At 56.2% G+C, this 15,944-nt stretch overlaps 5 protein-coding genes across 5 annotated transcripts; 2 read left to right on the forward strand and 3 right to left on the reverse strand.

Annotated features, from left to right (window-relative positions):
- Positions 1–11: 11 nt before the first annotated feature.
- On the reverse strand, positions 12–6,767 carry L969DRAFT_48464 (uncharacterized protein; the record flags this gene model as incomplete). Its single annotated transcript, XM_014712575.1, has 10 exons — positions 12–956; positions 1,014–1,097; positions 1,147–3,546; positions 3,610–4,680; positions 4,720–4,985; positions 5,047–5,142; positions 5,208–5,215; positions 5,286–5,569; positions 5,631–5,865; positions 5,914–6,767. 10 exons carry the CDS (start codon positions 6,765–6,767, stop codon positions 12–14), a joined length of 6,243 nt encoding a protein of 2,080 aa, XP_014568061.1.
- Positions 6,768–6,892: 125 nt separating this feature from the next.
- On the reverse strand, positions 6,893–10,260 carry L969DRAFT_62172 (uncharacterized protein). The gene is made up of 4 exons (XM_014712576.1): positions 9,552–10,260; positions 8,830–9,504; positions 7,229–8,772; positions 6,893–7,172 (listed from the first exon to the last, which is right to left on the reverse strand). The coding sequence occupies exons 1-4, from the start codon at positions 10,225–10,227 to the stop codon at positions 6,993–6,995; spliced, it is 3,075 nt and encodes a 1,024-aa protein (XP_014568062.1). The 5' UTR covers positions 10,228–10,260; the 3' UTR covers positions 6,893–6,992.
- Positions 10,261–10,387: 127 nt separating this feature from the next.
- On the forward strand, positions 10,388–11,827 carry L969DRAFT_103395 (uncharacterized protein; the record flags this gene model as incomplete). The annotated part of the gene is made up of 3 exons (XM_014712577.1): positions 10,388–10,465; positions 10,522–10,596; positions 10,648–11,827. 3 exons carry the CDS (start codon positions 10,388–10,390, stop codon positions 11,443–11,445), a joined length of 951 nt encoding a protein of 316 aa, XP_014568063.1. The 3' UTR covers positions 11,446–11,827.
- Positions 11,544–14,204, reverse strand: L969DRAFT_48748 (uncharacterized protein; the record flags this gene model as incomplete). Its single annotated transcript, XM_014712578.1, has 4 exons — positions 11,544–12,058; positions 12,106–12,151; positions 12,204–12,305; positions 12,354–14,204. 4 exons carry the CDS (start codon positions 14,202–14,204, stop codon positions 11,544–11,546), a joined length of 2,514 nt encoding a protein of 837 aa, XP_014568064.1.
- Positions 14,205–14,348: 144 nt separating this feature from the next.
- On the forward strand, positions 14,349–15,922 carry L969DRAFT_94541 (uncharacterized protein; the record flags this gene model as incomplete). The annotated part of the gene is made up of 2 exons (XM_014712579.1): positions 14,349–14,378; positions 14,435–15,922. 2 exons carry the CDS (start codon positions 14,349–14,351, stop codon positions 15,920–15,922), a joined length of 1,518 nt encoding a protein of 505 aa, XP_014568065.1.
- Positions 15,923–15,944: the final 22 nt, after the last annotated feature.

Here is a 15,944-nt window from a genome sequence, read left to right on the forward strand (position 1 = left end):
AAGCATTGTGTTCATGCTTCGGCGGGTGCGATACTCTTGGCAAACGCCTGTATCAGCTTTTCCTGCGCATCCTGTACGTCTTCGTCCTCTGACGCCATCTGTGCAGACAGGGCCTTGACGTCGTCTTCTGATAGTCCTGCAGCAGCAAGCAGGTTCGCCATATGTGTGGCTGCCTTGGGCGCATCGACCATGACATCCGGTAGACCTATGATGGGCCCTGCGAAAGAACGCTGCCAATCGATATTAATGTCCGCTTCCTCGGCAAGTTGCTCGACAAGCTCGCAAAGAATGTCGACATCGGACTGCTTCTTCTCGAGGCCGGCAGACAGTAGGGAAGACATAAAGATATGTCTGAAGCGCTCTTCGACGAGTTGCATACTTTGGACGCCTTCTGAGACGTCCTTGACGGTAAAGAATTCGGTAACACCGTTCTTGATGGACCGCAGCACGCTCTCGGAAGGCTCGTCGCTGACAGCTTCAGAGGCTGCCTCCGGTTCGGCGTCGACGGCAGGCGTATCCGGCACACCCTGGCTCTCATCTTCCTCAAGAGCTTTAGTCCTTGGCGCGAGAGCGAGCTTCTTGCGCTCAGGCCCAGAAGAAGTAGCTCGCGAGCCAGTGACGGGTGCTGCGGACGGCTCGCTCTGACTGAGTACCGCAAACGCATTCGCTCGCTGGTCAGGTTTATCCTCCTTGGGCGCGCCCTTAGACTTGTTTGCAAAGACGCTGGATGGCGCGCCCAGACTGCCAGTGCTTTGTCGGACTTTGCCGAAGCCATGTAAGCTGCCAGCAGGCGCTGGACGAGCAGCAGACGGCGTTTGCCAGCCTTCTTGTCCAGACGCGTCGCGACTTCTGCCGCCGCGCGAGCCGCCACGACCCAATTGGTCTTGCATCCTCGGCAATCCTTTTCCGCTAGAGCTCTGTGCAGCTCGTCTGGCCTCCTCGGCTTGTCGAGCAGCCTGTTACGGAGCGAAGATGTCAGACTCAACTATGGACTCGTTCCGATATGAGCTTACGTCCTCGTGGACTTCTGACAATGTCTTTGGACCTCCAGTGTTGTGCCTTGGCCGCCAGTTGTCCTTCTTGAGATCCAGCACATCCTGTGACAAGACAGTCAGCATGCTACAGATCTGTGTTGCAAAGCCTTACCTGCGCCATGAAGCGTATCCGAGATGATAGCTTATCGTTATCTGCGATGAGCGCGACTCGGTCCAGATACGCATTCCAGATGGAGGCCGCCTTTGCAGCATTGACGGCAATCGAGTCTGCTTCGAGCTGAGCGCCGATTGTGGTCAAAAGTCGGCAGAGAGACTCGACGTCTTCCTCTTCCGGTGTCTCAACATTTAGAAGTAGCTTGTGCAAGCATTGGTGCATGATTCTTGAGGTGAGCATCTGCAGCTTGTACAGCTCGCCGATGAAGCGAACAAGACCAAGACCTCTACGCTTCGCCTTCTGAGCCGCGTAGTATTCGTCAGAGAGCAATACGATCTCTTGATCTTCCTTGACTTTGCCTCCCGCGGCGGCCTCGGCGGCAGCTTTGTCGATAGCGGCTTGCTTTGCGCTGTCATCGCCCGCCTTTGCTTGTGCGGCCGCCGCTGCAGCATCTGCTGAAGCCCAGCCTTTTTCGTAGTCTTGTTGACACCGAGTGAGCAAATATTTGCGGAAAAGAGAACCGCCTGAGACGGGCGCTTGCCCGTCCTTCCGCTCGATGGTGAGGTCGACGACTTCGGGAGAAAGCTCGTCTTGTATCTTGCGACATAACCTCGCATACATCTCTGACCATGCGGCTTCGTCTGTTGCTTTCTCGAATATAAGAGCAATGACTTGGCGCAGGATGCGACCGTCGCTTTCGGCTGCAGATTTATTTGCCCAGGCAAGGACCTGATCGGAGATGCTGACAAACTTTTCGACTGTAAGCTTATTGAGCAGCGCCTTCACCTTTCGCTGAACGATTTCTGGTGACGTCTCGTCGGTCGAAGTGCCCGGCTTCATTCGCATCCACCTGTTCTCGGACTTTTCGAGCGGCGCGACGTTGTGTTCTGGCACGAAGGATGTCTGCGCTCTGTCGCCTGCCCTTGGCTTGCCACGTTGACTCCGTCGACCTTCGCGACCCACGTAGCCAGCAGGCATCATACCGCTCTGACTTGGCGCACGTGCCATACCGCTGCCGGAGCGAGCGCCCATACCAAACCCTTGGCCGAAGGCGCCTCCGACACCCATACCTTTGGAACCACCACTGCCAGAGAAGTTGCCCATCTGGAAACCGCCTGCATTGCGACCCATCGAGCTGTTCGCACCACCCCGTCCTGGTGGAGGACCCATTCCTTTTTTGTTGTCAAAGCCACCCGATCGTGATGGGCCGACGTCAGTCATCCCAATGGCATCAAGCTCTGGCAGGCCAGCAGGCTTCTGTGTGCATATTGCAAGGAATTGCAGAAGGTAGTCTCGATCGTAGCGGAACTTGCCAGGCTTGCTGCCTGCGTTCAATCCATCTCGAGGTGGCTTAACACCCTCGGGATAGTCAATATCCGAAAGCGACTGGATCCTAGACGCTTCTGCAATGGATTTGAGGAACGCTGCAGACTCGTCGACCTCGCCTGGCTCGAGGCCAGACGTAGCGGTGGTCTCTGGCGCATCTGTCTTGACAGAGTCGACCGATACGTCAGCGGATTTGTCTGCACTAGAATCGGTGCGCGGCGCCACGTAAGTCGTCTTAGCGGCTTCCTCGGTACTTGCTTCCTGTGCCGAGGTAGTTGTGGTGGCGGAGTCCGCGGCAGGAGGTGAAGCAGATGCAGCAGCGGCTGTCGCTGCCTCTTGCTTTGTCTTCAGATCGGCTTCAGCGGCTTCAGCGTCAGCTTTGGCCTTCGCCGCAGCAGCTTCTTCTGCCACCTTTGCCTCGTGCGCGCGCTTCTCTGCTGCTTCCTTTGCTTCGGCCTCCTCCTTGGCTTTTGCCTCGGCAGCGGCTTTTGCCTCTTCTGCCTCTTCTGCCTCCTTCAGCTCGGCCGCCTTCTTCGCCTCGACCGCCTTGAGCTCTTCGGCTTGCTTAGCCTCTTCGTCGGCTTTTGCTCTCGCTTTCGCTTCCGCTTCGGCCTGCTTTTCAGCCGCACGTGCCTTGAACTCCGCAGCGATGCGTTCCTTGTCTTCGGAAACTGGAGTTGCAGGCTTAGCAACAGGATCTGGCGAGGCGACAGCGGGCGTGGGCGATGAAACAGTCGATTGCGCTAGCTCAGAAGGAGCCCGAGCGATTGAAGCAGGCCTTTCGAGCTTGACTTCTTGCTTCGTATTGGGATTGACGATCCTGATTGCTGCACTCGGCCTCGGCTTGAATTCGGCTACGCGAGCACTCAGTGGCTGAGGCGTGCTAGGCGTCGGCGGCGCACTCGGCCTGTTCACTACCGGAGAAGGCGTGGCTGGGCTTCCTTGGCTTTGTTGCCAATTTTGAGCGCCTGGCAGAGGCGATGGTCCGGGCGTAGACGAGGGCGGCATGCTTCGCTGAAAATTAGATGGCAGCGTCTGATAAGCTGGGTTATACGGATAGTACATCTGCTGCTGATTGGGCAGATATGCTGGCATCAGCGAAGGCTCCATCGTGCCATGCTCAAGCTGGCTTACCTGCATGCCGGGATAAGGCTGACCGGGGGCGAAAGAGTATTGCTGTGAGCCCATGGGAGCATGACCTTGCCGAGGACTGGTCTGAGGATAGCGTGGAACGTTCATGGTCTGCCTGCCGCCAGGACCAGCGCTGCTCGACATGGATCGCTGCGCTAGGTGACCGGGGCCTGGCTGGGGATATCCGGAGGGAGTACCTGGCTGGAAAGGAGATCCCTTGGGCATACCAGCGCTGAAACTGGCAGAGTGAGCATGCCCTTGCATCATGCCTGGACCAGAGGGTGAGAAGACTGGTACATCAGCCGATAGCCTGGGCGCGCCAAAGGAAGATATGGAGGTATTTGACGCATGCGATATCGTGCTTTGGGGTCGCGAAGACGTCGAAGGGTCGTATGTCGAAGCAGAGCGACGTGATTCGGGCTGCGAAGGCATGGGCGGCGAAGCCACGGGCAAAATGGGTGTGCCGGGCTCGGGCTCATTCGAGCTTGAGCCTTGCTGGAAAAGCGAATCAAAGCTAAAAGCAGCTGCCGAGACGGCAGGCTTGGGCGCGGGCGCAAGAGGAGCGCCTTGACTGGAAGGCGTGGCAGAAGAAGCCAGCGAGGGCGCTCGATTGCCATTGGCTGCAGGAGCTGGCGCGATTGTGCCAAACTGCATCGCGGAGCTTGCAGGTACGGCCACAGGCTTGACAGGCGCATCTGTTTTGCCCGGATTTGCGCCTGCTGTTGGCTTTGATGCACTATCTGGCGCAGCATCGGCGGCAACAGCGTTGGCAGGAGGGATGCCATTGCGCTGGGCAGGCAGCCCACCCGGTCCGCCTAGACTTCCTCCGCGAGATATGCTGGGCGAAGGCAAAGCAGAGGCAGCCTGGCTCGTGGAGCGACTGTTGTTAGCAGATTTGGCCGCTGCGGCTGCATAATTGAAGGCGGGCTTGGGAGCGCCGTTGGGCAGTTTAGCAGCTGTAGGTCCGTTTGTGACAGCCTCATTGGCGTTGTTTGACGATGGTGCCGAGACGTTGGTGGAAGCAGAGCCTGTATCGACAGCCTTGCTCATCCTACGAGATTGAGCGATCGCTTTCTCAAGGGTGAGCTCCTTTCAACACGGTTGTCGTCTGACCCGGCTTGCTCGAGCGATCTCGGCCGAAGCTGATTGGCGTCTTTGACGGGCAAAGCAGGACCAAGAAAGCGTAGTGAGAGATGCGACGCTTTGGAGAGCGGCGCAGTGACTTAACCGAACTCCTTCACAAGCTGGGAAAGGTGCAGAATGCGATGATGGAGCCGTCAGTAGAGGCCCGGATGACTCCTTCGCCGCCGTATCCTGGGACGACGGGAGTGACAAGCAATACGCCCGTCCGACTGTACAGACAAGCAGGCGAACAAGCTCTGTGGCAGACGTATCAGTCGCTCTGCAACATTTTTGAGCCTTCTAATTATCGGCGCTTACCGGTCCTGCAAAAGCTGGTCCGACTCTCGCGCTGACTATTGGTCTTGATGGCGCAAAGGACCGGAAGTCCTTGGCCGATCGATTCTGATTGACCCTCTGAGAAGGTCACCACAAGGGAATGGTCGAGCTGTCGTCGCCGCTATCCCTCAAGATCAGCTTACGGCAGTTACTACTGAATGCATTGGCAGCCTCGCGCCCAGTGCGCTCGGGCGATTGAACTGTACTCGCATGACAGTCACAGTCTAGACAGTGGCGTGCTAGCAAGGCGCAACAGCCGAGCGAGCACGGTAGCAACAGACCTCGGGTGCTCTTGGACCATCAGATGAGCTGCGTCGTCGATTCTTGTCACCTGTACATGCTGCGGCAGCGCGGCCAGCACTTCGTGAATGCCCCGCTCCGGTACGACGCAACTCCCAGGCGCTGGCAAGACATAGTGGAAGCGTAGACTGACCGGGATGTGAGTCATTCGAGAGAAGATCTCTCGCGTGCCAATGGAAGCCGTCCCTGGCTGACAGAAGATGGCCTGTCTTGCCTCTGCATCAGATCTGCGCCAGGCGTGCAACGCGAACGCGAACGCAGCTCACAGCTTCAGACACTTTCGTGCTTGTCAGTCTTGCCCCTTGGTCGTCTTCTGTGATTCCAAATTGCATGAAGAGGTCGAAGATCTCATCGGTCCATCTGCCGAAAAATGCCTTGTTTCTGGCTAGCGATTGTGCGGCTGCCTCTCTTGACGCCCAACGGTCCTTCCGAGCAAGGGCGCGCGACACGTTCCTGTCCCAGCCCTTTCGCATCGCCGGATACGCTTCATCTGTGAAAAAGCTGCTCTTCTGCTGAGTGTTAGGCCCTAGCCAGGCGAGTGACGTTTACCTGGGAACGCCGATGACGGGATCAATCGCGACGACTGCTGAGAAGATGCAGGGTAGACCCGTTGCTGCCATGATCACACCATCGGCACCTATAGAATGTCCTAGGCCAACAATCTTGCGCCCTCTGACAAGCCCGACGGGTCGTGGAATGCTTCCGTCGAGCTTGAGCATGCTCGCATCGTCTATTGTTTGTCTTGATAAGAGTCGGATGCTGACGCCGTCGTGCATAGGTGAACGAGCCTCATCATCCTCATCAGGACTCGCAACAGGCGGCAAATAGAGCAGCAAGAAGTTGAGCAGGTCGCGACCATCGTCTGACCAAGTGTGGACCTCGCAGCTGTTCTGTGGGTTCAACAATCCGGACACGCCCTGATGGGCATGGTCAATCGACCACAACTCCTCAATCTCATCTGCCTCTGGACCGAGTGCTTCGAGCAGATGGGCAAACATTGGCTCGTATGTTTCCTTGTGAGATGCACTCGCGTGAAGGGTGACGATGGTCATCCGGGGTGCCTTTGACTGTCTCCTGGTCGGTCTGGCACGGTAGTAGCGATTGACTGCAATGAGGAGCTGCTCTGTGTCTTGCCAAAGCACTTTATTCTCGGGTGTGCAATAGACAGCGTCAGTCTGTACTTGGGTGATATCTTGCAGCGTAGGCGTCGAGGAGCGTCTGGCCAGAGCATATGGCAGCACTCTTGCACGGGGCCAGGCCGCCGGAAAGACTAAGGCTTCAGCATCCCATCGTTCGCCCAAATTCGGCAGGACATCTGTTCTGTCGAGCAGCTGAACGTGAGCAGGCAGTCTGGCAGCTCTCGGACAATCTAGCAGCGGGGTCAGTGAGCGTATGTCGGCCATCGCAAGCTTGCAGAGGGTGCCATGATGGCAAGAGAACGGGCTCAAGGAGTTCAATGTCCAACCACGTGGAATCGTTGCCTCCGCGGACGCGCAGATGACTCGACAACTCAGCCAAATTCAGGAGGCAGCATAGTCTTGCAATCGTACAGCATCGTCAAACCTAGCTCTCAAGGTCAAAGGCATCATCAAGGATCTGTCGAACGTGTCAGTCACAGCAGACGTGAATCAGTTAGACCTATGTACCTTTTTGACTTCAGCCTGATGGACCTTCTTGCTGCCCGTCGCGACCGAGCTCGTCGGTCCACGGCCGGCGTAGAGCACGCGCTTGCCCTTGTGATGCTCTGTCTGACTCAGTGCAGTGTGCAGACGGGGAGAAAGATAGCCGTAAGCGCCATTGTTGACAGGCTGTAAATCAATAGAGTATCAGTGCAGAAATCTGAGGCTGTCGCGTGCAGACGTACCTCTTCCTGAGCCCACATCAGGTCGGCATTCTTGTATTTGTCCAGGTGCGGTGTCAGTAGATCGTAGGGCACAGGCGATAGCTGCTCGACTCGGGAAATTGCGACGTTATCGATCTTACGTTCTTCTCGTGCCTGTAGGAGGGCGTAATACACCTGGCCAGAGCAGAGAATGTGCCGCTTGATCGAGTCGGGATCTGCAAGTGACTCCGGATGACTGTCGGGAATGTATCGTTGGAATTGAGTGCCCTCTGCCATGTCTTCGATGTTGGATCGCGCGAGCGGATGGCGCAGCAGCGACTTTGAGAAGAAGAGAATCAGAGGCTTTCGGAAGTCGCGGTGAATTTGTCTTCGCAAAGCGTGGAATACGTTGGCGGGCGTAGTAGGGTAGACAAGCTGCATATTGGCATCCTGGTGCTGCCGCTGGATCTTCTCTTCCGTCGGATACTTGAAGGGATGATCGTCGCACAGCTGCAAGAACCGTTCAATACGCGCAGAAGAGTGCTCGGGACCTTGGCCGTCGTAGCCATGGGGCAATGACATGACCAGCCCAGATCGCTGCAGCCATTTGCGCTCGCCGGAAGCAATGAACTGGTCGATGATGATCTGAGCACCGTTGGCAAAGTCGCCAAATTGAGCTTCCCAGACAACGAGCAGGTGAGGATCGACGAGCGAGTAGCCCAGCTCGAAACCGAGCACGCCGAATTCAGACAGCGAGGAGTTGCAGATGGTCAGCTTGTGCTGCCCTGAACCGAGATGATTGAGCGGAACGTAGAGGTCGTCGGTCTCCTGATCGTGCAAGACAGAATGGCGCTGCGAGAAGGTGCCTCGCTCGACGTCTTGCCCGCTCACACGTACATGAATCTTCTCAAGTGACATTGTGCCAAAAGCGAGTGCTTCGGCGGTGCTGTAATCGATGCCCTTGCCCTCCTCGACAGCTTTCGATCGATTCTTCAAGATACGCTGTAGGTTCTTATGGACCTGGAAATCCTTCGGCCATGACCCCAGCTGCTTGCCGACATCTTTGAGCGTGTCAATCTTGACCCCCGTCGGTCGAGCTTCCAGGTTGTTCTCTTTGAGCTCGCGCGGCGAAGGGAAGCCATCCCAAGCACTCGAGAGCCATTCCTTCGAGGACGCCACATAGTCCTTGCTGGCCTCGTAAGCCTGATCAAGCATACCCCAGACCCAATCCTTGTGCTTCTTGATCTCTTCGCCGGTAAAGGACTCTTCGTCTTGCAATACTTTGATGTATTTGTCGAGCGTGGGCTTCTGTTCACTGATGGCGCGATACATCTTTGGTTGGGTGAAACTGGGCTGATCAGTCTCGTTGTGGCCATGTCGACGGTAGCAGACGAGATCGATGACGACATCCTTTTTCCATCGCGCGCGCCAATCTGCTGCCAGCTGACAGACGAACGTGACTGCTTCTGGATCATCTCCGTTCACGTGGAAGATGGGTGCATCGATTGATTTGGCAATGTCTGACGGGTAAGGCGTCGAGCGACCTTGCCTTGGATCGGTCGTGAAGCCGATCTGGTTGTTGCATACTGCGCGAGGCGAATCTCTGAGCCCATGCATGCCTATCTAAAGAGATATCAACCTACCGATATGGATAGTGCCTCCTGTGCCGTAGTTGGGCAGATCGTGGAAGCCCATGGTTTCGTAGACGACGCCCTGACCGGCGAGGGCAGCATCACCGTGGAGGATGACACCCATGGCAGTCGACACATCCTCATTACCATCAAAGTGTTGGATTGCTTTGGTCTTGCCGAGCACGACGGGGTCTTCCGATTCGAGATGTGAAGGATTGGCGACCAGACTGAGCGAGACGCGCTTGCCCGACGGTGTGGGTCTAACATAGTTGGCACCCAGATGGTATTTGACATCGCCGGAGCCCTCTTCATTTGGATCGCCGGCACCTTTGAATTCGTTGAGGATCGCTTCAATAGGTTTTCGGATGACGTTTGCAAGCACGTTGAGTCGGCCTCGATGGGGCATGCCGATGACGACAGACTGTACACCAGCGTCGACAGATCGATCAATGAGGGCCTTCATGCCAGGGATGAGCGATTCGCCTCCCTCGAGACCGAATCGCTTTTCGTTTGGATACTTCGAGGCGATGTAACGCTCAAACGAGTCTGACCAGATCAAGCGATCAAGAATCATCCGCTTCTCGTCCACGGTATATTTCCACGGCAGGGGTAGCTCGATACGTTCTCGGATCCAATCGCATTCCTCTCGGCTCGGTAAGTGGACGTACTGTATACCCACGTGACCGCCTGCGCAGCTGTCAGCGCCTATGCAGCCAAAAGGTGAAGACGCCTACAGTAAATTCGCTTGAGTGAATCGACGATCTCGCGCAATGTCATCTTGCTGCGGCCATCGGTCTTGAAGCGTGGCATGATACCCGGTCCAATGGCGAATTCCTTGTCGAGGTCCTTGTCTGACCAGCCATAGTGCTTCAGATCGAGTTCGGGCGGTGACTTGCTATCCAGGTCAGCATCGAGGATGCCGAGCGGGTCGAGGTTGGCAATATGATGACCTCTGACTTGATAGGCGCGCACGAGGAGCTGAACCTTCATGTGATCCTCTAGCTGAGGTCCGCCCGACATGGACAGCGTAGGAGCACCATCAGCCGGCATGGAAATCAGACCGGGAGGTGGTTTGAAGGCTTCCTCAGAGTGCATGCCTTGGTCCATGCCCGAGAAGTAGACGTCCCACGATGGGTGAACAGACGAAGGATTCTCCTTCCACAGCCTGTACATCTCTTGCGTGTAGTACGGATTCGCTGCCGTGAAGGCATCGACAGGACTGGGAGGCTTCTTGATGTCTTGTGGCGCCGCTGTCGCCAAACATCTCGTGCCTGAAGGTGTTGCTCGAAAGGCGCCGGCAAGTGTGTTCCTTGGCCTGAGAGCGATTGCCGGTCTCGGCGCAGCCTTCGTACTCAATCGTGCGAGACATATCTGCCCCTGCGGCCGCACCAGCACTCGAGAAGACAGCATCTGAGTGGCTAAGCCGAAAGGTGTGGGTGATTCAAACGGGCCTCCAGTCGAATATGAAAAAGTGTGATGACGCAGCCATGCACTGCCCCTGTAATTGCAAATTGGCCTCGCCAAGCTCAAGTCTGGTCGCTTGCTCAACAGACATAGACAATCCCAAGCCATGGCGCTCCTGCCAGATCATCTACGGCCTTCACTCAGGGATAGGCGCAGACACCAGATGGATGCAGACCGGCGCAAGGTTCGTGTACAAAGCTTGCCCTTGGCACGCGACAAGCTCAGATCGTTGCTGTGCAGGCACTCATCCTCAGCTATCTACCCGATTGGCTCCTCACCATCGTCCTCTGGATCGTCTTCTATCTCATCGACAATGTGCGTCGCTCCTTCTGATTTGTACATGTCGCGTCTCATGCACAATGACAGGCGCATGGCTACTTTCGCGAATTCGATCTTACCGATGGCTCGATACAGCACACATACGCCGTGCATGAGCGTGTGCCCGTCTGGGCTCTGGCGATCATTGGCGCTATTGCGCCATTGGTCATCATGGCTGCTATCTCGCTTGGACTCATCGGCTCGTTCTGGGATTTCCATAACGCTGTCCTGGGTCTCGTGCTATCGCTTGCATTATCGACGACTGTGACCGACACCATCAAGATCACTGTCGGAAGACCGAGGCCTGATCTCATCGATCGATGTCAGCCCATGGCAGGCGCAGCCAACGCGTCTCCCTATGGTCTCGCGACATCTGCCATTTGCACACAGACCGACTTTCACACGCTTCGTGACGGGTTCAGGAGCTTCCCGTCCGGTCATTCCAGCTTCGCCTTTGCCGGACTGGGCTTCTTAGCGTTGTACTTGGGCGGCAAGCTTCACATTTCCGATCGTCAGGGCTTCACTGCCAAGACGTGGATCTGTGTCGTCCCACTTCTTGCCGCAGCCCTTGTCGCAGTCAGTCGTACGATGGACTACCGACATCACTCGACAGATGTCATTGCTGGCGCCATACTCGGCTACATCACCGCCTGGGTCTCTTACCGGCAATATTATCCGGCGATCTACTCCCAAGACTGTCACAAGCCTTACTCGCCCAGATTGCTAGAGGACATGTCGAGCCTTGTGACGGAGCCGAACGGACATGATGCCCAGTTCCACGTCTTGCCACTACACAGTACATCATCACAAGATGAGAACGCAAGTGTCCATCCTGCTCAGAAATAGCAGCACAAGCAAGCTATCTGGCTTGCTGTACATGCACCCTGCATGCCGATAATTCCAGCTGTGCCCTGTTCCGACTCTTATGCAATGCGACATGTATGCTACCAGATCGTGCATGGATTTTTGCGGACCATCGGCGAATCGGCCGGACAGTTGAATGCTTTCCTGAATTCCATCGAGTTCTGCAGCGGCCCGATAACTCGATAGTATGGCGGCGAGTGTGGATCGCTCCTGATCCTCCGCACTCTTTCTGCAGCGCGTGCATGGTTGCGCCAGGAAGCACTGTACGAGAGAAAGAAGAGCTGCTCGCGCGTGTAATTCAGGCCGGGCAGTTTGAAGTTGGCATACTTTTTGCCGTCAGGATCAGACTCGAAGCGAGACTTCCAAGCACGATAGCTCTGAGCCAGACCGCCAGAATCGGCCAGATCTTCGCCGATAGTCTGGCCAGACTTTATATGATAGGTCTTACCATCCGGTCCGATGATTGTATAGTTTGCGTACTGCTTCAGGAAGCACTTTTCGCGCTCCTTGAATGCATCGACGGTCGAATTTGACCACCAGTCGGTCAATCGGCCGTGACCATCGTATTGTCGTCCCGAGGCATCAAATGCGTGCCCTGTGCTTCACATTAGCTTGCTTAAGGATTTTGCAAGATTCGCAAACCAATTTCGTGGCCCGCGACGCTGCCGAATGCCCCAATAGCGAGGTACTGCGGAGGATCAGCAATCAGACCAGGTTCGTATCTGTAATCAAGCGCGCACCTCTGGGAAATCGACAGAGAAGAAAGGAATCTGCAGGATACCAGCTGGAAAGACGATCTCGTTTGCGCTCGGATTGAAGTACGCATTGACCAGGAAGGCGGGCTGCCCTCCGCGGTCAGCATGGATCGATTACGGCCGGAGGTGGCATACCATCTCCCATTCACCACGATTACGCTTGGTCTCTACATGAGCCCAAAAGCGCTTCGAATCTGCTACGATGGATCTGAAAGCATTGCCGAAGAAGTCTGTTGCGTTGAAGGGGCCGTTCAGGGCATAGTATCGCTCGAGCGCTTCTGGCGACTCTGTATCGGGCGAAGTAGGATAGCCGATCTTGCGCTGAATGAGAGACGCTTTCTCGACGGCGACTTTGGCGGTGTGTTTGTCGAACCATTCTACCTCACTCAAGCGCTCTTTGTAGGCCTCGATAAGAGCATCGATGATCTCTTCGGCATATTCTTTCGACCGGCCGGGGAAAGCTTCGAGGACGAAATATCGACCGGCCAAGATGCTAGCATAATTCAGGGTCGCTTTGAGGCATGTCTCCGAACGTGGGGTAGAGATGGATGCATCGACGCCCTTGAGAGCATTGTTGAGGCGCTTGAGCTCCTTGGCGATAGGCTGACTTGGGGCGATCGCACTTGCGTATCGGCTAGCAGTGTGGTAGACAAAGTAAGACTGCAGGGTGGCATCGGGGGTGTCGTCGATGAGTTTGCTCAGGTTGGCAAAGAATGTCGGCGTTTGCACAATCACTGGATCTGGGAAGAAAGGCCGAGGGAACAGGCCGCTGAAGTAGTCGCCCAGATCGATGTAGGGTAGCAGGGCAGATAGCTCGGTGCGATTGCGGGGATGGTAGGTGCCCTTTGGATCGTATAGCTCGACATTGCTCAGGCTGATCTTTGCCAGTGCGCCTTCGAATGCAACGACATGAGCTGCAGCTTTTTGAGCAGCAGCCAGGCGGCTCCCGCTCTTGCTCGGATCTAAGCAGCTCGTGCTCTTTGCCTTTATCTCGAGACCATCGTGGACATTAGCAAGGACCTTGGCAACGACGCTCTCGTAGAGCTCCAGGATGGGTTCGCCGGGAGCGTAGTATTCCTTGTCTGGCAAACCGAGACCGCCTTGACCGAGATAGAGCCGCATGGTGTCTGGATCGACAACGACATCACCGTCGACTTCAAAGTCGAACAGGCTGGTGATGTCGTGAGCGTGTAGGTAGAGCAGGGTGGAGGTAAGTCTCTTTCGTCGCGCGGCTTGATCGGCTGGCGCACTCGTCCAGACGAGCTGATCGCTCTCTGATGCCGGCTTGACGAGCGAGAAATGATCGATGACGGTCTGGACCAGTCTGAGCAGAGGCTCGGCGCCTACAGATTCCAGCTGTTCCTCGTTCAGACACGAATGATAGAGATTTTGAAGATTGACAATGTTGCGGCGATCTGCAGGGTCGAGATCTGGCTTGAGTGTCGATTCGAGTAGGCCTCTTATCACGCGATCGTTCTTCTCGGTGACCTGATTGAAGGTCCCATAGTCGCCTTTGTCCTCTGGGATGGGGTGGTCCTTGACCCATCCGCCATTGCTAAAGGCAAAGAAATCGACACAAGGGTCGACGGTGGTGTCCATCGAGGCAATGAGTGAAGCCGCAATCTGCACACATTCTGGCGTAAGACAAGTCTCATCGTTGCGATTGTCAGGCCGCTTTGTGGGTGCAGGTGAGGCAATGACCGTGCTCGTTGGCGTGACCGTTGCAGTTGCAGTCGCGAAGAGCGAAGTAGTGACCGGATGATGTACAGCCGGCGGTGGCTTGGCGACACTGCCCGCGAAGAGACCGAGAAAGACGGCGGCGAGGATGAGGAAGAAGAGGGCAATGCCGATGAGCACTTTCTCGAGCAGCGTCAGGCTCCCTTGTTTGACTCGCTCGAGCGTCGCTGACATTGGCGACGACGCCTCGCCATCGCGCTCGAGGAGAGGCGCATCTTCCTCGTCTGTCGACGGCCTGGGTGCGCTCATATCTTGGTTGGTCCACGTCACTACGTCACGCTGCTGATATATAAACGACGTCGAACGCGTCTGACGGCATTCCGGATCCGACCTTGGCCGGCGCCTGAAGCACAAGCCTTGTAGCCTATTTGATGCGCATGCGCCGGCCTAGTCATGTGGCCATCGACGAGCGACAATCCAGAGGTGATGCGCCGTGGGTCAGCCATTGTGGACTCAGCTGATGACCGACGTCATTACAGACGTTTGCGTCCTTCAAGCAGATCTACTATCGGCCAAAGGTCATGCTCCTCATTCTCACCTACCTCGCCTTCAATGCAAGCACGACAAGGCAAGCCTCCGCCCTCAGATCGACCGTGCCGGCAACCAATGGCAATGACGGGCTCGCAATGACCTCTGGCACCGTCACCGCTCCTGCGCTCTATGCAGCCCAGCAGATCGCACCGACAGCCTCACATCCTAGCGAGAAGCTACGTGCAAGCCCCAAGCAGGTCATGCCAAGGCGGCGGACGAGCGGAAGTACCATAGCCGCCGTCGATCAGCCTCGTAGCGCCTTGCCAGACATCGCAGTCAGCTTGTTCTCGGAGACTTCCCGATCTCGGACCTCGTCAGTAGCCCAACCTGAAGACACTTCAGTCTCGCTGTACGAGTCTTGGCTGGAAGTGCTCAGATCGCTACCGTGCGCTCAGCCCGTCTGGATCCTCTTTGCTGTCCTACATGCCATGTTTCTGCTCGAATGGGCCTGTCTTGAAGCCGAAGACGAGCTCATCAAGCGATCTGTCACTACCACGAGCGAGCGCGAGCATCAGAAAAGCAGACTCGCGCACCTTTCCAAGTACTGGCGCGCCAATCTCAGACCTATACTAGGCATGATCGCCGTTATCACCATTGCTGCAAGCGTCTTGGCCGAGTGTACAGCTAGCTCAGATACTGAAGTCCCATTCATGCGCTATCTGGGGCCGCCTACCGCTCGCTTGGAACACTCTGGCGACTTTGCCGCGCTTTTCCGACCGATCAGATTCGTCGTCGCGTTAGAAGCCCTGACTGCCATGTTGGCGCTCTTGCAACCGCTCAAGCACCTCTTGCCGCATTCTATCATGCCCCCGTTCGTCTCTGCATCCCTCTTCACGCCGTCCATCAGTAGGACAGACCCGCTCGTTCTGCGCGAGAGGCAACGCGGCTTCTTTGCACAACTCACGCGCAAACGCGAAATTGCACTCGACGATGTCGAAGTCGAGAGCAAGTACCTCGTAGGCCAATTCGTCGAACTCGTCACCGTCGGAACCTGCGCAGCCCAATGCACCATCATCTTCTTCGCACTTCACTACCATTCGCCCGTCTCGCTCGCGACTATTCCCGCATTCCTCTATCTCATGTCGATGCGTGGTCTTGCAGCATCAGTGGCCAACATCTTCAGATCTACTCGCAGAACAGTGCACTGTCTCCGTGTCGTCCTCGCCGCCTTCCCATTGTCCCAGGATGGCAAGCAAGAGCCGGACAAAGACTGGCTATGCTCGATCTGCTTCGAGGGCTGCGACTGGAAGCAGCGACGATGCAAATTGCATTGCTCGCATAGCTATCATGCCCAATGTCTCATACAGTGGCTCTATCGAGCTTCGACGTGCCCTGTCTGTCATCAAGCCGTCATGCCGTCGCGGCAGCAAGCATCGGAGTCATCTGCACCCGCAGTTCCTGCGGAGCGTCCGCCGCCCCTACAACCAATACAATAAGTTGTCAACAACATCTGGTCAT

The sequence above is a fragment of the Mixia osmundae genome (genome assembly GCF_000708205.1).
Source record: "Mixia osmundae IAM 14324 unplaced genomic scaffold scaffold_5, whole genome shotgun sequence".
Taxonomy (NCBI): domain Eukaryota; kingdom Fungi; phylum Basidiomycota; class Mixiomycetes; order Mixiales; family Mixiaceae; genus Mixia; species Mixia osmundae.